At 40.0% G+C, this 21,488-nt stretch overlaps 1 protein-coding gene across 1 annotated transcript in view; it reads left to right on the plus strand.

Annotated features, from left to right (window-relative positions):
- The window catches only part of LOC117524182 (protocadherin-17-like), a 47,253-nt gene extending 34,997 nt beyond the window's left edge, over nucleotides 1–12,256 (plus strand). Inside the window, 1 exon segment of the mRNA XM_034185938.1 lies at nucleotides 10,877–12,256. Coding sequence (XP_034041829.1) covers nucleotides 10,877–11,457 — 581 coding nt within the window. The 3' untranslated portion in view covers nucleotides 11,458–12,256.
- Nucleotides 12,257–21,488: the final 9,232 nt, after the last annotated feature.

The raw sequence follows: 21,488 nt of genomic DNA on the forward strand, positions 1-21,488 counted from the left end.
ACAGGAGGAGCCAGAGGTCCCGTCGGAGGAGCCTCAGTGGGGCGAAGAAGAGGCGGCCCAGATCTGTGTCGGGGAAAGCCCCGAGACGAAAAAACCCGCTCTGAAGGCCGCCCTCTCTCGCGTCCACGCTCCTTCATCCGATCATCTAGACGAATCACCAACGATATTAGCTCATCTAAATCGTTTGGCTCGTCACGGACTGCTGGCTCGTCTTTTAATGACTCATTTAACCCATCTACAAACATTCCTCATAAAGCTGCGGCGTTCCAACCTGACTGAGCAGAAACCAGAGAACATTGCATCAAAAACGAAGCACAGGCTTCGACATCTCCCGCACAAGGCTCCGGACGACAAACAATCGGTTCGGACGCCGAATCTCTGGGTGACGGAATTATCTGCACCGGTATCGATGGTGCCGCAGCTGGAGCAGCAGGAAGCGGAACGGCTTGCGCTGCAATCTCCGTAACACGGGCGTCTGTTTGTTTAATTTGGTTTGCGAGATGCTGTAATTGCTTCCATATTTTCTCCAAGTGTTCTTGAACTTTTTCGGCAAAAGGAACCGCCGCTGCCGCTGGGTCCATTATGGAATGGCCGGGAACTACTGTTATGTGTCGACGCGGGTTGAGGAGCGGACCTGCGTCAGACGGAACCCAGCGCTACAAATAACCAGAAAAGCGGTTCCAAAAACAATATATTTATTTCACCCACTGGTGCATAAAAAGTGTAAAAACAGAAATAGCGTCCTTCTGGTGGAGGGAAGGCTGGCACGCTCTCCAGCGCCCAAAAGGATCGAAGCCTGGCGCTCCTGGACCCACTACCACCGCCAAACACCCCCCAGGTGGACACGACAAACCGACTCTCTGCGAAGCAGTTACAACTAATATCCTTCAAAAGACACACACTATCAGCAACACATACAGGTCTGTATTTTAAGCTTTACGCAAATAAGCAGCTTCTCACAACAGGTGGAGGACCACTTGTCCGCATGCCACAGCAGTGAGAAGCGAGCTGCACAATCCTCATCACAATTCAAGTATACTGCGTAACAAAATACCAAGTTACTATCAACAATTAGTCAAACAATCATTGATGTGTGCTGACAGCATGTGTCCCTCACCCTTCCTTGCTTCACGGGCTCGATGTGTCAAACCCAGGCGCGGTCCTCAGCGTCTCACAAACGAACATCACAAGGTCGAGTTCCCGGCAGTTCTGCTTGAATCACACATGACTTAAATGCAGAACGCCATCCAATTATCTGCTTCAGCTGAAAGTCTTTAAGGTTGCATGTGAGCACCATTCACAGGTGCTCACATGATGTTGACGAGAGTGAAGGATTCTTCAGCCAGCACCTTCTCCACAGACAAATCAGTTCTCATGCCACCTGGAGAGCAAAGAAAAGAAAAGAACACCAAAATATCCAGCCACACCCCCAACACACAACAGGAATAACATGAACTCATAAGGTCCACTTCTTTTGAATCTGTTGTGTGTATACATACATACACATATATGTATTCTATTGAGAGGTTTTCACTATGGAGAGCACTTTGACATTTTCAAGTAGAAAATGCGATATAAATCTATTATTATTATTATTACTGTTGTCATTGTCATTATGGTTGTTTACATACTCTAGATGTATAGTACAATTTTAAAAAGGCTCAAAGACAACAACTACAAACAATTTTTTTAAACTTGTTTTTGACTGAGGTTCATAACTTGATAAGTCAATGATTGATTGAATGAAACAGCAAAAAAAAAAAAAAAAGCTCTCATTTGATAATTGTTGATGTAGGAATGTTTGAGCATTTCAAATTTAATTTTCTGTTGACACGCCGACAAAGAAAAAAGCACGACACACAACATTTTAATCAAAACTGTTGGGCGCCTATAACTTTTGCACAGTGCCACGTGCGTGAGTACGTGTCATGCTGCAGGCACGGCATGTGTGAACTCAGCTCATGTAGCTAATAACACTAAATGTTCCAATTATATTACCAATTTTTCATGCTTTTGGATACCCATTGTGAACATTATCAGCTGTCGGCACAAACACATAAAAGAAGATATTTACAGAAAATGACAACAGTCAGGTTTGACTGAGACACAACAGGGGGAAGTTTTCATTTATTGTCATTTACAAAAACACACCTTTTGCATCAAGCAATAAGCCTTATTGTCATCCTCAAATTAAGTTTGATAGCACAGTGGAACTGGCTTGTGGTGTGAGCTGCGCTGTGTGTTTATTCAGCCTCCCAGGATAAGATTTGATGTAAAATGGATAGAAAGAGACATATTTATGGTGCCTCCGCCGTTATTCTTCCTGCTATGCAGCGGCGTGCTGGAAGTGTAGATGAATAATCAGGAGATCCACGTCTGATATGTTGTGTAGAAGAATGCCATTAAATACCATGAAAGACTTATCAACAAGTCACTCAAGTCGGCTCATTTCACATTCTTTTGTTAGTGGCGCTATTGACAGTTCAGTTTTGTCGTGTTTATGAATACACAGTTCACCGCTGTGTCGCTAATGTAATGTGAGGAGGAAAGTAAGTCTCACAGCTGGCCCAGTTTGACGTTGTTCCACGCAGTAGTTAGAGTCATACCTCCACACAACTCAGTTGATTTCCCCAAGCAGCTCTCATTAGCTCACATTAGTCCCCCAAATGGTAAATAACTGGTAAATGGACTGCATTTGAAGAGTTCAGATGCAAAACCCAGTATCTCCAAAACCATAAATTTTTAGTTGACGCCAACATCTACTTGGCTGTCAAGGGGACCATCAGTGTGCAAAATATGAAAGAATTTGAACAAACTGTGCATTTCCGCATAAGGTTTCCTTTAAATCTCCATTTTCAACTGCATTTTTCTCCATTTGAAAAAAAAGGGACTTACTGGGTTTTGCATCTGAACTCTTCATTTATATAGCGCTTTTCCATCTGCATCAGACGCTCGAAGCGCTTTACAATGATGCTTCACATTCACCCATCAATGTCAGGGTGCTGCCACGCAAGGCACTCACTAACACCGGGAGCAACTTGGGGAACTTGGGGAACGGTCAGGCTGGGGTTTGAACCGAGGATCTTCTGGTCTCAAGCCCAATGCTAAACCACAAGACCATCACTTCCCCCAAGTCCCTCCAACAACCCCAACCCAACTCACACTCAACCTGAGAGAACCGGGCATTATTCAGCTTCACTCTGGATGAACTTGGTGTACCCTTTTGGCATATTTGGGATTGTAGGTTTCCCCAAACCTACCAAAGCCCCTTTCACACCAGGCCAACCAAGACTTGTGTAATGTGGAGTACCGACTACGCCAAGCATATGCAGCCCTATGCCGAGCTCACAAAGGGTTTTTTTTTTCACCGACAACCAGTGCTCTACACAAGTCTATGCAACACTCCGCTACTGTATGCAAGTTTACGTAACACTGCGCTACTGTACACCATGCCAATTGCACGCTACCCTACACCAGTCCGGCAAAAAATCCTTATATATATATATATATATATATATATATATATATATATATATATATATATATATATATATATATATATATATATATATATATATATATATATATATATATATATCAGTACATACCTGCATTGCTCGATTTTATTCATCCCGCTGGACTCTGGTGAACTTAACTGGCAGTGAAGCTTCAAAACCATAGAAGAAGAATAGGCGGGTAAAGCTTCTCCCACTGTGCCCAACATACGCAGCCATTCCTGTGTAATAGATACGCAGCACAATGCAACTCTACACAGGCCCGGTTTGTAAAGGGGCTTCAGATCAATGCTGAGACTCCAACCGAGCTCCCAAAAGCTTTTAATACATTTAATACAATACAAGTTTATCTGACCTTTCCCGGCTCATGCCTAGCCACACGGGCATACTGGTGACCCTGACCCCCCCCGAGCTATTTATGAGCCCGGCCGCTGGGGAGAACTCGGCTCTGAAACTCGGTCATGTGTGAGAGCTGCTTTACTTAGTGCTGTGGTTCAGGCAGCAGCGAAACAACAGGGAAGCGGCAAGAAATGTTCACACAACAGCTGCTGATTATACTCTAGACTCACTTAGTAGTAGTAATAATAATAATTACACCACCACTCGTTAGCATATGAATGACCATTTACATGTCAAACACAAGTTAGGAGAAATCCCCTGCATCTGCTCCAAAACATTATTATTTTCTTTTTCTAACCTCGTCCTAAGAGTCATAAGTTCTGAGAAAGTCAGTTTATTCTTGTTTGAGCCATTCCTGCTAATCAACTGTCACAAAAGAAACCAACAAACACACAAAGGCACACAATCTCAAATCAGCTCAGATATCTATCTCATAGAGTAACTGCTAAAGCCGGACACTCAAAAATATTCATTTTGAGGATTCGTCTTTGGCGTGCGTAGTTACACATAAAATGTGTTTCAGAATGGCGTTTTAAAAAAACATGCTGTAGTCTGTTTATAGGAGGTTTTGCATGAATCTGCCAGAAATGTCACATATTCAGTGTTGCCATAGTTACTTTGAAAAGCTACTTTATTAGTAACTTTATACAGTTACATTATATGGTTACTTTATACCGTTACTTCATTAGCAGCTGCAGACAACTTGTCAGCAGCTACTGAATGTAACTAATAAAGTAACTAGTAATCAAACTTGGTTATTTTCAGTGTTGTGAAAGTAACTTTGACAAGTTACTTTGTTTAGTTGCTTTATACAGTTACTTTATGCAGTTACTTCATTAGCAGCTTTATGTAATTACTTTATTAGAATCTGCCGACAGCATGTAACTAATAAGTAATGTAACTAATAAGGTAACTAGTAATCTAACTTTGTTACTCTTAAGATTGACCAATCAGCAAAGTAACTCATAGTTACTTTTCTGAATACTAAATCTTAAAAATAACCAAATTAGATCATGAGTTACTGTATTAATTACATTCAGCAGCTGCCGACAAGTTGTCTGCAGCTGCTAATGAAGCAACTGTATAAAGTAACTGTAAAATATATCTGTATAAAGTAACTAATGAAGTAACTTTCCAAAGTTAGTTTCCCAACACTGGTTATTTTTAAAATTGAGTATAAGTTACTTTGCTGATAACTCAATCTTAAGAGTAATCAAGTTAGATTACTAGTTGCCTTATTAGTTACATTTAGTAGCTGCCGACAACTTGTCGGCAACAAACTTTATTAGTTTATTAGTAACTTTATTAGTTACTTCATTAGTAACACTATGGTGCTAATGAAGTAACTGTATAAAGTAACTAATAAAGTAACTGTGGTAACACTGCACATATTAACATGCTTTTATTGTGGTATTAGTATTTCTTTTGAATGGTGGCGTAAAGAGGCCACACCACTAGCAAATGCAGAGAACACTTGCAAACAAGAAGACAGGGGACTGGAAGGAGAGGAACAGTAGTAGCCAGTAAACCAGTAGCGATCACTATGTCTGGTATTTATATTTGTGTATGTGTATTTATATTTACAAATTGTTTTTTTGTTTTTTTCACTTTTGATACTCTGTGTGCTTCTTACCCTGTGTGCTGCTATACATGTGCTGCTGGAACCTCAGTTTCCCTGAGGGAGTCTTCCCAAGGGATTAATAAAGTTCTCTCTAATCTAATCTAATCTAAATGCAAAAGTAGTAGTAGTAGCAGTAGTAGTTAAATCAAAAAGTCTTACAAATTGAAAAAACACAGAACACAAACAAATATAACCTACAGAACAGGCAACAACTGAATTTGGTCAAACATTTGCTGTCAAAACAGACAATGCTCGCACAAACATAGATGTGTTGCAAAGAGTGTTACAATGAGCATTTCACAACAATGCAAATACTAAAAATGCAAAAACAGATTTCAGCCTGGAGCACTTTCACTGACACTACTCAGAGCATTGCAAATAAAATAATAAAATGCAACATAGCTGGTTCAAGGTTGGGGGTGGTGATGGGGGTGGCCAAGTGGTGGCTCCCCACCCCTGCCATATTTCTCCATGTAATGTGAAGTTACGTCAGGTAGGGCTTCCACCGTAAAATTTGTGCCAAATAAACATGCAGATCCTTGTTGGATCTGCTGTGGTGACCCCGTGTGATAAAAAACACAGGGAAGCAGCTGAAGGGACTTACTATAGCAAGTTCAAGGTTTAATCATTAATAATTTATTCAACTCTGCCGATCAGGTATGTGCCATAGCCCAAACATAACAGAATACCTGAATGGTTATTTTTGTGTTGTGTTTATGTTCTGGCTATTTGCAAAACTTCTATATTTTTTTCTGTGCTTTGTCTGAATTTGAAGCAGACACACTGTCAAGTCAAATTGCTGTATGTGCTGTAGGTTAGATTTATTTGTGTTTTCTGTGTTTGCAAGCACCGTCTCAATGTGCAAGTCTGTTTTTAATACAACTCCCTGCTGCAGGGCTTGTGCGTGCGTGCTGTGCATGCATGCGTGCATGTTTCGTATGCAGGGAGGTGATGGTGGAGGTAGTGGTTAAACGGTGGGCTAGAGACCAGCGGATCCTCAGTTCTAACCATCAGTCAGGCCACAAGAACACTACGTGTAACTTCCCTCCGTGAATTGTTGGTCATTTGAGTTTCTTTGTTTTTCTACTCCGTGTTGTAAAGTTGGTCATATTTGCAGAATTTTCTGCCAGTGTTCCTGTATTTGATCCATGATTGAAATGTAATCGTGTGCGCACTGCAGAAACTTTTAAATATGAAGGGAGAGGAAGGAGTGAACCCGGAAAAATGACCAACAAGCTGTTGCAGTTTCTGTCGTTTCAACATGTAGTTTCAATTTTTGGGAGGTGCATGTCAGGCTACGGAGAGGGTACGCAGTGATGCAGAGGGCTCTGCGTTGCTACGGAGCTGCAGAGACGGAGAAGCATAAATCAGGCTTTAAGGGCTCTTGGCAAGGTCCTGAGTCCCCAAGTTGCTCCTAGTATACAGTGAGCACTGTGCATGGCAGCAAACTGACACTTTAATTGAATCAGGTTAGTCCCATTGAGCTCGAGACCTCTTTTCCAAGCGAGACCTGGACAATTATAGAGTTTCCAATTCATCTAACTTGCATGTGTCATGTAAAATTATTAATTTTTGCCTTACAGATAGCCTGCCTAAAACTTTTGCATCTAAACTCTGTATGAATTGTCTTTATGTAACCTTGCAGCTTGCAGCTTTGCAGCTACACTGATAAAACACACAGTCTCTCCTCCACAGCCGAAACTCTGATAACATTCATTCTTTAGGGCCCCTTCACACATAGTACGAATGTGGTCGAATTGCGCATGAAGTGCCCATGAAGCAGGAATTGTATGCAATACGTGTAAAATCGTAGCTGCCTCGAACGCCTCGTACACCTGTTGCTACAACTATTTGTGCACACCATGGCTGAAAGACAGAGTGTGCCCTGTGAGAGCCCATTCGATCCCTCTCGCGGCAGGTGTTGGCCAAATTCCAGGTGACACACACGAACATCTAACACCGCTCGTATGGCACTTACAAAATGTGTGGCCATTTGTGCTGTTAGCAAGAAAAGAGTCAGCAGACAATCACTTTCGAGCTTGCTGTGAAATTTGTCTAAGTGCCCACACAACTGTAAAGTTGTCAAGTACGCATGTGGTGTGCCAGAGAGTCGGCTGCCCCCCCCAACACGTGTGCGTGTGTTTCACGCATTCCCCCCCCCTCACCCGAAGGCGAGGCGCCTCTCATCTGATCACAGAGTGACACCCTGGTCTGTGTGCTCAACGGACGGGGATGTGGCTGCCTGCCAACAGCCGTAGAGACATCTCTGGTCCTGGACATCACAGCTGCAGAAGACATACCATGTTTTGACTGACATGCGTGTGTGTGTGCTTGCTGTCCTCACGTGGAAATACTTAAAAACATATATCGCTCTTGCAACGGGCTGGAGAAACGGACAGTCAGTTCATGTGGACACGCAGTAGGCAATCTGAATGACATGTCTGTCTGTCAAGACATGCGTGTCCTGTGAGCGGCGTAGGATTATATGACAAGGCAACAGTGCGATAAATACGCCACTTTCAGTCACATATCAACAGAAATACGTCATAACAAACACCGTTCGGTCAGTTATCACGGCCCTTTTTTCTCTTTTAAAAAAAAATACATTTATCTACTTGTTGATTTTAGCCATTTCATACTCCTGTTATAAGACAGTGATTGTAGCGCAGTAGTAAAGTTTCCATCTGGTAATCAGAGCTTTTGTAAACTGCAGGTTCGAATCCCATGAGTGGCATTTATTTTTTATTTAACCAGGGTTATTTAACCGCGGGGTTCTGTATTGCGTTCCCTTTTATTTATTATTTCTATCAACCCAGTGATATTAACTAATTATACAGCTGGTTTTTATTTTATTATTCCCTATATCAGCAGCACAATGGGGTGCACCACGTCCCAGCTGCTCGCACTGTGTTGCTGCTTGCACTGTGTTCCCGCTCACACAACACCGTCGCAGCGGGTTCGTTCATGCCTGCCCATTGGCTCTATGTTTTCGTGGTTCACTCATACGAGCTGTTCCACCATGATTCTCCCTGATTTGTACTTATTCGTACTATGTGTGAACGGGCCCTTAGCGAGAGTTTTCATGGGAAACTTGAACAGTTTCATTTACTGGCAAAATGTACGTGACTGCAACAGTCCCACCTTTCTCTGAATGTACAAAAGAGCACTTTTAGAGTTGTCTCATATACACTCTTTCTCAGATTTTGCTGCATTGGGTGTGACTTCGAAGCTTCAAATTAAAAGCCTGTGTTTTTCGACAACCTGTCAATTTCCTGATTTTTTTATTTCCACAAACAGCTTCAGACAGCTTGACTTAAAGCCATTTTTTGCTTCTACCCGTCTTTAAATGTGGGAGGAGGACAGAGCACCCAGAGAAAACCCACACAAACACAGGGAGAATATGCAAATTCCACACAAAAAGGCCACAGGTGGGAATAGAACTTGTGACCTTCTTGCTGTGAGGCAACAGTGCTAACCACTAATCCAGCATGCTGCCAGGGTAAATGTGAGGTATGAGATTTGTAGTCCATGGAGTGAATGCAGTCATTTATCATTTTCTACATTTGCTAGTGTTGTCTCTTAATTTGAGTGTGGTGACCTCTCATGGCCACCGTACCTTCGGGAAGTGGCAGGCAATAACAAGCATTAAAACTAAATGATAACAAAAAATGTCTTTTAAAAAGTCTTGTACCAATTTATCCGCTCCAAAATGTTCTTTATTTTCCACACCAGGCGTGATAAAAATTTGTATTAGTTTTTGCAGGTGAAGGCGAAAACATCACCTTTTTTGGCAAATGCAACAATACAGTAAACTGCAATTTTGAATGAAAAATTAGATTTAAAAAATTTATTTTGCACACATATTTTTGTACTGTAGACTTATTTGATCTGTTTGTCACCATATTCTTTCCTAAAAATGGTAGGAAATAATGATTTAAAGAAAAAAAAAATAATGCAATTGATTTCTAGCAACTGAAGTTGCTCAGCTTGTGCCACATTGCTGATGTGATTAAAAACGTGACAGTGACTGCTTGTGCAAACAAACTACTGCTCCTGGAAATGTAAAACAGCTCACTTCCTCTGCACTAGATGATAATTTCTAGGAAACACCTACACGAGGTGTTTGGAACAGCAGGTGCGAGTGCTATCATTAAATATGCAGACTCTGAGTAACTGTTCAGCAAAAACAAATGGGCATTATATTTGTATAAAATAAGTGGATTATTGCATTCAGGGTTGATTTGAAAAAGTCTGTATTTAAGAAAGTCAAGATGAATTGTCACACACACATTATTTATTAGGCATCACTAGAATTTTGATGAGGAGGGATGTTATAGTTGGTGGTTTTGTGCTGTGGCGTTATTGTTGCTCATTACCCGAGGCCAACATATGACCATCGGGTATTGCGAAGACCTGGCGTCTGTCCGTCCGGCTGTCCGGCTGTGTACAGCATAAGTCCAGTTCTATTACTGCCACAGTCTTCAAATTCACAGGGAACATTCTTGGGACACAGACCTTGGACAAATTCAAAGATGGCTAACCTTGATGCATTTTAAGAGGTTTAAAAAGTCGCATTCTGTTATAATCTGATTTCGTCCTTGGGTGACAACCAATTAGAGTAGAGCTGCACTGTGACATCATTTGCTAGTTTCTTCAAAACCGCTTCGTTTTGTGTGTTTATATACATGTTTCTCATATATTATGTAAACACTAGCGAGAAGTAAGCACTTTTAAAACTGAAAACGCTGTTTTTTTGGAACCTGTTAACACCTCTGAACTTATTTATAAGACATTTTACGGAGGTTAGCATTGTGGTGTCACTTCCTAGTTTAGCGACTTGCTAAAAGCAAGCAAGAAATAAACACTTCTAAAACTGAAGCAAGAAATAAACACTTCTAAAGCTGAAAATGCTGTTCTTGTAACCTGATAACACCTCTGGTGTCATTAACAAGACATTTTGTGGACGTTAGCTTGCATGCTAACTTTCGTTAACTCAAAGTTAACTTTCTATGGAGTTAAATTTGTCTCTTTAATATTAATATGTGCAAATGCACAGAGGGTGATCTACAAATATTCCTTGATTCGCACAACATGAACAACTGATGATTTGATTTGAACATGTACAAATTGTACGTAAGACAATAAGATTGTAATAAATAACTAAACAGCTGCAAATTATAAATAACACAATACTCATATGGTCGAGGCTATTTTAACATTGCGTTATTTTTTTTTCAGAATGTGATCAGGTGAATTAAAAAACAAAAACAAACAAAAACAACAAAAAAAAAAACATCATGGTCCAGTAACTAGTGTTTAACAATTTTTTTTTTTTCTGCAGAGCAAGACAAATCAGTCCACTGCACCGATGAATGTCGTGCACTGGGACATTCTGACAGATGCTGGATGCCAAAGTTACGGGTAGGAAGCCAAGCAGACAGCGCGGATAATCGCACCAACCTTTTCATCCCTGTGGGAATGGATGCCATGGTAGAGACAGAGATTTATGGCACCATCAGTCGCAGCAGCAGAAAAACCCTCAGCACGTTTGGGAAGGAACAGCGGGACAGTACAATCCTAGTGGCCAATGTCAAACCCTACTTAAAATCCCAGCGTGCTCTGAGCCCACCATTGCAGGAGAGCCCGTCCGCATCCAGTAGTCCCACTAAGAATAGTTTGCCCCTGGACTTGGCCAGCCATGAGTCCAAAGAAGAGAGGGAAGGAGGTTCAGACAGCAGTGCCTATGGCCCTCCAGATGGCCAGTGCTCACCGCCGCACACCGAATTGGAGGAACCCTCATACCTGACCTGCGAGCTCAGGCCCAAATCCCTGTCCAGCAGCCTCATTCACAGCTCCGTCATCAGCCAGGAGTGCGGCGGGGGGTCCGAGTGCACAATTGACCTGCGGGACTCCGCTAACTGACAGGTCAGGTAATCCCACCCGCACTCACCTGCCAGGGGTGGGGGCGTGGCGACAATATCACGGATTAACGGCCAAGACGCGGTTTACGTTGACATGCCGAGGGTTTTCAGACACGCATTGTATAACCAAAAACCATCTGCTTTGTATGTTCTTTTGAGTTTGTGACTTGTTGTGTTTCGGTGAAATATTTGTCCTTGACTGATTGATGTGAAGGTGCGGAGAGAAAATCAGTGCTTACCTGACTTCAAGTGTTTCATGGTGTACTGTACCTGTCAATTTCGGTGTCTGTATTTTACACATTTCAAACTCAGATTTTGTGAGGCTGTTGAACAAATTGCTACTGTTAAGCTATTGAGTCCCGTCTGCTTTTGTACAGTGAAGCTTTCTGTCTCCATTCAGTGTATAAGGAACATCTCTTTAAATATCACAGGCAACTGGAATACATATCAGTGACGTTACATACAAAAGTGAAGTGTCTTATGAACTGTTAATGGTGGTGCGACAGGGAACGTCCCTTTTCATAAAACCATCTGAAGTTCCTATAAACTGTTTTTTAAGAATGTATTTGTAATTTTACTGTTGTCTCCGCTGTTTATGTGAAAATAAGCCGAGCTTACACACATCAATGTGGGCCACTGTACTTGTTGTGTATTTTATTAAATTTGTATACACTGTGCATGGAAGGTAATTCTTTTTGAGTCGTGACGACTTCTCAAGCTGTCGTGTTTTATGTAACAGAAGTGCATTTATGTCCATGAGGTGCTTACCACGTTAAAGGGGCAATCCTTCAATTTTTGTTTGGCAGAAAATTACAGAAGTAAAAAAATAAATAAATAAAAAAAATGTGTCTGATCGAAATTAAAAAAAAAAAAAACAAGCCTGTTGATGGCAAAATTTGTTTTAAAGGGGTCATATTATGCGCTATTTTAGGATCTAAAAGAGCAGGTGAATAGTTGCAGCTGAATTTTGTAGATGAAGAGGAGATGGGCTCCATGAGTTTGTGCATGTTGCTTTAAATGGAAGGGAGCTGCTATAAGCCACACCCCCTTGACAAAAGGAGCCGAACAGCCAGTAGGGAATTTAACCAAGGTTGGTTTTATGGATTTATGTTTCTGAAGACTTAAAGCAGACAGGCCTTAACAACGCTATACTCACACTGGTTCAAATTTAATACATTTTGATACAATAACAGAAATTCCAGATTGATTTCTTGCTTAAAAAAAAAGTTTCACAGGACTTATCAACGATCAACGTTAAGTTCTCCCAGTGGTTTAAAATGAATAAACCTATATTTACAAAAAAATAATAAAATTTACTCATTCAAAATGAATATATTTATGTATGATAACAGAGATTTCAGATTGATTTCTTGTGAAAAAAAAATAATAATAAATAAATAAAAGGTTTGACAAGACTTATCAATGCTAACTTCTCCCAGTCGTTTAAAATGAACAAACTTGCATTTACTAAAAAAAAAAAAAGTTACTAGTAAAATTTACTAGTTTAAAATTCAGAAATTTGTGCATAATAACAGAAATTCTGGATTGATTTCTTGCTAACAAAACACCATCCTGGCTGAACGCTGTGTGATATGGCTGATTTAGCAGCTCACAATAAATGTAAGTAAAAAGTGGGCAATTCTACGGCAACGGAATTACAATCTGAGCTAAATTGTCATGGTTAGATGCCATATGTCCCGATTTTGCTGCTGTTGTAATTCCGTTACCATAGAATTGCCCAATTGCAACATTACTGAAAATATGTGTCCCTTGAAGCAGGGGTGGTGGCCAAGTGGTTAGTGCGCTTGGTTTCAGTGCAGAAGGTTCCCGGTTCAAATCCCACCCCTATCACATTTCTCCATGTGAAGTGGAGTTGTGTCAGAAAGGGCATCCGGTGTAAAACCTGTGCCAATTCAACATGCAGATCCACCTTGGATTTGCTGGGGCGACCCTGAGTGCAAACAAGGGAGCAGCTGAAGGGACTTACTTTTTTACTTACTGAAATATGTGTCTCTGTCAAGTGTACACATTTCCCTTTAAAAAAAGACTACTCCCACTCTTTTAGAAAAAAAATAAATTAATGTTGGATAACACTATTTTCAGATTGGTTTCTTGCTAACAAAACAGCTTTAGCTTTAGAGAAAACAGAGAACGACTTCCCATCACTGCAGTGGAGCATAAAACTGTCATTGGCTCAAATAACCAATCAGTCTCCTCATTTTCACAGATATGCATCATGCTAAGTTGCAGTTTGAAAGCTTGGAAAACTTCTGAGGCTCCACTGCGATGGTTGTGGTGAATGGCAATATTCACTAACTGTGGCGTGGGCTTTTTTAATTGTGTCAAATCTTCAATGTGTTTGAAAATTTCATTTTTTGTTGAGACAGTAATGTTTTACATGCCGGGACATCGCAGTTGTGCTAAGGTTATATTAAGGGCGTGCTATGGTTGTTTTGCACGCATTGCACGGTACAAGCCTACGTTATCCCACTGCAAGCTAGATCGCACTGGTTGTGCATTTGTCGCTGTTGTATACTGTGATCTTCTAGAATGCATGTCTGTGAAAGTGACACAGGTACATATGTCACAGAAGTCTACCATGAGATATTTCAGACATAAACGCTACTTATTGCGGTGTAATTTCAACATGCACATTTACTGAATTGTATGGCATTGAGGATGTTTAACATGAAAGCGCAACCACGTTTAACTGTGAAAAAAAAATATGACTCCTTTAATAGCTGTCTTGAGATAGTCTGTTTATGAACAGTTGCCATTATTTTGTATTATAAAATCTGTGTTTTGTACTTCAGTGGCGGGGCAATGTGTTTGTTTACATGTGTATCAGGGATTGTCCCTTTAAAGACAAAAAGCATCAAGAATTCAGCAAATGTGCCAACTTTAGCTACATACTGTATACCAGCACAGACTCATCAGAAAAAAGAAAAAAAAAATCACAATCTACATTTTAACACAATTATTTATATTTTAAAAGAAACTCTAATAAAAACAGGCACTGTGTATTAGTGCACCCAATAAAAGATGAGTTGATTTTCTCTACTGCTTCAAAGCTCCGAATAAAAGGCGGAGATGGAAACATTTGTCATTCTTTGATATTCAAAGGTATCAGAGCTGTTGTCATTTTAACTCTACTTGTAGGTTTACAGTATTTATGTAAAGGCTGGCTTTGGGTGGAAAAAAATGGCATCATATGAATTAAACAAATGAAATACTTACAAGAGAGCAACTAGTGGTTCCAAGCCAAGTCTTTCTTCTTTTTCTGCTTCTTTTTTTTTTTTTTTTTTTAGATAAAATTAGACTTTAAATGATCTCTGTGGGGAAAGTAGGTCACTACCACACCAAAGTACTCAACAAAAAATATTTACAAAAATACTAGATCATTAATTGGAAAACTCTACATCCTTAAAGGGCAAAAATGGGATCTGAAAATGTAAAAAAAAAAAAAAAAAAAAAATGTAAAAAAAATTCTATATATGTGTGTGTGTAAACATTGTGAAAATATATATTCAGAAAAAAAGAATATATTAGATGAAATAAAAGTGAACATATCTCTTTCTGGGTATGACCCTTTATATGGAACTCCACCCACAATGGCAAGCTTTTTAATTCAGGGCCACATTTAGTCAATTTATCAATCTTGTAAATATATGTTTACTTTGTTTTTATATCATCTGGTTCATAACTAATGCTCAGAAATATACCTGGAAACCAGTGGCATCCTATAGGAGGAGGAAAAAACATCTCAGCAGCAATTACAATGATAAATACAAGTTCGATTACTATGCCAAGAATTTTTGTAATTATTGATGGCCAATATAAAATGAACTCAATTAAAAATACACACCACAACCCAGAGCTGCATAAGTGGCAGAAAATGAATGAATGAATATATCAAGTATCACACTGATGTTACACATGAAAATATAGACTTCAGTTAAACATAAGTGATTATGTGTCTTATTGTTTTTTGCGATGTAGAGGATTGTACTGAAATTCAAAAGAATTCATTTAATTTAAGTTGTTGAATGGAATCCTAATCTGTTTATATAAGTCGTTTTGCTTTTGGCTGCTCAGATGATAAAATAAATTTTTACAGTTACAAATTTACATAAAACCCACATCAAGCAGGTGCTCTTACAGTTGTGACTTAAACTAAATGGCATCAAATTAAACTTAATGGTCTTTGACAGCATGTTTTTCTTATTACATTTTTAGATTAATTTGTGTTTGCATGTTATATTTCAGATGACATCCAAAACAACATGGGCACTGAATAGTGATATAACAACACCAGGTATTTTGCTCTTTCCCAGCATTAGTTGTTGTGTATTTCTGCATCATGTAAACATCATATAGAGCAAAGATAAGTGGAAAGGAGGGAACCTAAAAGAACAGTTTGTCCAGATGTAATTACTGTCATGAATTTCTACAAATACTGTACCATTCCTGTTTGTTAAGCAATTAAACTTGCAGGCCTCGATCTTCCACCGTGATCAAACCAAAGAACCGCAAGAGTCATTGCGAGTTTCCGCCAGATACACTTGTCATTTTCACACCCAGCACTCAGTTTTCATCTATGCCAAATATATATGAGAGTACTTCAAAAAGCTCTCTACCTCACCCAGAAAACATCACAGGAGAAAGATCAGCCCACAAGCCAAGCAATTTTTTTGATACCACTTAAGGGGACTAAACAACACTTACAATCAATCCTCAGTATACTGTGGGCTACATAAATGTATGGTGGCCATACCAGAGAGGTAGCTGTAGCCAGGTAGGGGCCAATGATGTATTATCAATCAATCAATCAATCAATTTTATTTATATAGCGCCAAATCACAACAAACAGTTGCCCCAAGGCGCTTTATATTGTAAGGCAAGGCCATACAATAATTACGTAAAAACCCCAACAGTCAAAACGACCCCCTGTGAGCAAGCACTTGGCGACAGTGGGAAGGAAAAACTCCCTTTTAACAGGAAGAAACCTCCAGCAGAACCAGGCTCAGGGAGGGGCAGTCTTCTGCTGGGACTGGTTGGGGCTGAGGGGAGAGAATCAAGAAAAAGACATGCTGTGGAGGGGAGCAGAGATCAATCACTAATGATTAAATGCAGAGTGGTGCATACAGAGCAAAAAGAGAAAGAAACACTCAGTGCATCATGGGAACCCCCCAGCAGTCTAAGTCTATAGCAGCATAACTAAGGGATGGTTCAGGGTCACCTGATCCAGCTCTAACTATAAGCTTTAGCAAAAAGGAAAGTTTTAAGCCTAATCTTAAAAGTAGAGAGGGTGTCTGTCTCCCTGATCTGAATTGGGAGCTGGTTCCACAGGAGAGGAGCCTGAAAGCTGAAGGCTCTGCCTCCCATTCTACTCTTACAAACCCTAGGAACTACAAGTAAGCCTGCAGTCTGAGAGCGAAGCGCTCTATTGGGGTGATATGGTACTATGAGGTCCCTAAGATAAGATGGGACCTGATTATTCAAAACCTTATAAGTAAGAAGAATAATTTTAAATTATATTCTAGAATTAACAGGAAGCCAATGAAGAGAGGCCAATATGGGTGAGATATGCTCTCTCCTTCTAGTCCCCGTTAGTACTCTAGCTGCAGCATTTTGAATTAACTGAAGGCTTTTCAGGGAACTTTTAGGACAACCTGATAATAATGAATTACAATAGTCCAGCCTAGAGGAAATAAATGCATGAATTAGTTTTTCAGCATCACTCTGAGACAAGACCTTTCTAATTTTAGAGATATTGCGTAAATGCAAAAAAAGCAGTCCTACATATTTGTTTAATATGCGCTTTGAATGACATATCCTGATCAAAATGACTCCAAGATTTCTCACAGTATTACTAGAGGTCAGGGTAATGCCATCCAGAGTAAGGATCTGGTTAGACACCATGTTTCTAAGATTTGTGGGGCCAAATACAATAACTTCAGTTTTATCTGAGTTTAAAAGCAGGAAATTAGAGGTCATCCATGTCTTTATGTCTGTAAGACAATCCTGCAGTTTAGCTAATTGGTGTGTGTCCTCTGGCTTCATGGATAGATAAAGCTGGGTATCATCTGCGTAACAATGAAAATTTAAGCAATGCCGTCTAATAATACTGCCTAAGGGAAGCATGTATAAAGTGGATAAAATTGGTCCTAGCACAGAACCTTGTGGAACTCCATAATTAACCTTAGTCTGTGAAGAAGATTCCCCATTTACATGAACAAATTGTAATCTATTAGATAAATATGATTCAAACCACCGCAGCGCAGTGCCTTTAATACCTATGGCATGCTCTAATCTCTGTAATAAAATTTTATGGTCAACAGTATCAAAAGCAGCACTGAGGTCTAACAGAACAAGCACAGAGATGAGTCCACTGTCTGAGGCCATAAGAAGATCATTTGTAACCTTCACTAATGCTGTTTCTGTACTATGATGAATTCTAAAAACCTGACTGAAACTCTTCAAATAGACCATTCCTCTGCAGATGATCAGTTAGCTGTTTTACAACTACCCTTTCAAGAATTTTTGAGAGAAAAGGAAGGTTGGAGATTGGCCTATAATTAGCTAAGATAGCTGGGTCAAGTGATGGCTTTTTAAGTAATGGTTTAATTACTGCCACCTTAAAAGCCTGTGGTACATAGCCAACTAATAAAGATAGATTGATTATATTTAAGATCGAAGCATTAAATAATGGTAGGGCTTCCTTGAGCAGCCTGGTAGGAATGGGGTCTAATAGACATGTTGATGGTTTGGATGAAGTAACTAATGAAAATAACTCAGACAGAACAATCAGAGAGAAAGAGTCTAACCAAATACCAGCATCACTGAAAGCAGCCAAAGATAACGATACGTCTTTGGGATGGTTATGAGTAATTTTTTCTCTAATAGTTAAAATTTTATTAGCAAAGAAAGTCATGAAGTCATTACTAGTTAAAGTTAAAGGAATACTCGGCTCAATAGAGCTCTGACTCTTTGTCAGCCTGGCTACAGTGCTGAAAAGAAACCTGGGGTTGTTCTTATTTTCTTCAATTAGTGATGAGTAGTAAGATGTCCTAGCTTTATGGAGGGCTTTTTTATAGAGCAACAGACTCTTTTTCCAGGCTAAGTGAAGATCTTCTAAATTACTGAGACGCCATTTCCTCTCCAACTTACGGGTTATCTGCTTTAAGCTGCGAGTTTGTGAGTTATACCACAGAGTCAGGCACTTCTGATTTAAAGCTCTCTTTTTCACAGGAGCTACAGCATCCAAAGTTGTCTTCATTGAGGATGTGAAACTATTGACGAGATACTCTATCTCACTTACAGAGTTTAGGTAGCTACTCTGCACTGTGTTGGTATATGGCATTAGAGAACATAAAGAAGGAATCATATCCTTAAACCTAGTTACAGTGCTTTCTGAAAGACTTCTAGTGTAATGAAACTTATTCCCCACTGCTGGGTAGTCCATCAGAGTAAATGTAAATGTTATTAAGAAATGATCAGACAGAAGGGAGTTTTCAGGGAATACTGTTAAGTCTTCAATTTCCATACCATAAGTCAGAACAAGATCTAAGATATGATTAAAGTGGTGGGTGGACTCATTTACATTTTGAGCAAAGCCAATTGAGTCTAATAATAGATTAAATGCAGTGTTGAGGCTGTCATTCTCAGCATCTGTGTGGATGTTAAAATATTATGCAGCGGTCGTCATTTAAAAATGTTACAATTATATCGAACAGTCTATTTAATCCAATTTATTTCAATTTATTTAGATTATAGCGCCAAATCACAACAAAGCTGCTTCAAGGAGCTTCACACAAGTAAGGTCTAACATTACCAACCCCAAGAGCAAGCACACAGGTGACAGTGGTAAGAAAAAAAAACTCCCTCTGATGATATTGAGGAAGAAACCTCAAGTAGACCAGACTGAAAGGGGTGACCCACTGCTTAGGCCATTCTACCAAAACAGTATACTATATTATTTGTCTGATGATAATGATTCCAAAAAGGTTTCATTTGGACTATCTACGTGTGGATGTAGATACGTATGGCTGAATGCTATGAATTGATGAGGTTAAAACAGCAAAAATAGCGACAAAGGTCAGTTTAATTTTGTACAGTGGTCAAAAGTTCCAATTTCGATAAAAAGACATGCAAGTTACCAACTGAGTTGATAGAGTTCTAACAAAGAAGAGTTTGCTCCATCTGTTATGCTTAGTTTTCATGTTACAGGGTAACATATAGTATGTCATATATCATAGATTCTAATGGACATCCACCTTGTATGACCATTACTTTGGAGATCAAGCATTCAACAGTCAAAGCTATCCATTTAGTCTTCCTAACTGCTCAACCAATAATTTGATCCCTGTGTAATCCTTCATTGGTCACTAACTGGCTATAGCTGCCACCCTTGGGTGACCTCCATATATTTTTATGTAGGCCATGGTACACTAAGGCTGGATTGGAAGTATTGTTTACTCCCCATAAGTGGTACAGATTAGGTCGAAACTGGCTTCGGGCTCATGGACTAATTTGGTCTTACGTTATTTCTCACCATCATCTCCCACAGCATCAATGCACTTGGTCTACTGATGTTCAAGCTTTGCTTTCCCTTCGTGGAAGAAGGCTGTATCTTGAGTTTCCAGATACTTTTTATTGTGGGTGAGGCAGAGAACATTTTGAAGTACCCTTGCACAAAAACACATTAGAAATAATCATACACTCCAACCTTGTAACAGACAAAGAAAGCTCACTCTGCCTGCATGTGCAAGTGCAAAACGGTTAAAGACACACAATGCAATACATCCATCCATATGGCTGCAGGCTATTACTAATTCCAGCTGTAACTGCTGCCTCATATGCATGTCTCGTGCACAGTGGTCAGTGGAAATCCCTCACACTGCAGAGTAACACTGTGTTCATATAGGAGTTAATCCAAGTGTCATTGCAACTTCCAGCATTATATCTTTTTTTGCCAGCTAATTCTTGCTAAACCTGTCCACATGATATGTTTCCTCAATAGAAACCTGTCCACTTTCATTCACTCAATATCACAGTGCTGTGCACCTTGTGCTTGACCTTGACAGATGACATTCTGTTTGGGTGCTTTCACGATTTGCAGACTAACAACCCATGAATAAGATGCTGGATAAACCCAAAACCTTGATACCATGTGTCCACCATTGCACTCAGTTTGCATGCCCTCTAATACAGCAACAAGGACTCAGACACATGCAGTTTAATTTATGTTCTGCATTTTGAACATGCACCATAGACCCACAAGATAGCACCCAGAATGCTAAAGGAGACCTTACCATTGCATTGCTACTGTGATATGGGAAAGTCCAACGTCTACTGAAGGCAGTGTCAGTCCAACCCAGTCAGCCATGATGCTGCTGTTCCATGCATTATCTGAAAGTGGACAAACTCTGAAGATTGTTATTTTTTAAAAAACAGCACTTCTCACCAAGTTTGGAAAGAGACTCTTAACCTAATGGTTAAGATATAAAAATAAATAAATAAATAAATGCAACATTGGGTCCTCTACCAGGGGAGGTTACAGCTCCTAGTGCTCCTATTACCACTCGGACCACTTTGGACTTTACCTTCCACATCTACTCCAGTTGCTCCTTCAGCATTTTGATTTTCTTGTGCTCCTTCTTTCTGATGGTGCTGTCAACTGGGATTGCCACATCAATCACAATTGCGGTTTTCTTTCCCTTGTCAAACACCACTATGTCTGGTTGGTTGGCCAGCAGCTGCTTGTCTGTCTGGAATTTGAAGTCCCACAGGATCTTAGCCCCATTGTTCTCAACCACCTTCTTGTAGCAGCTGATCTCAGGGGGACCATCTTTCTGATATGTTCATGGATGCTCCTCGTCTCATCCTGGATTGTGGCTCCGACACTCACTAATCCTCCTTCCTTGCGTTGCTCATAGAGCCTCTGGACTTTGGGTGGAAACCTGTGCATTCTGAGGGGTTTTCGTGTCTTGACATCAGTGGCATGTATCTCCACCTATGGGCAACTTATTA

Source organism: Thalassophryne amazonica, chromosome 14 (genome assembly GCF_902500255.1).
Source record: "Thalassophryne amazonica chromosome 14, fThaAma1.1, whole genome shotgun sequence".
NCBI lineage: Eukaryota > Metazoa > Chordata > Actinopteri > Batrachoidiformes > Batrachoididae > Thalassophryne > Thalassophryne amazonica.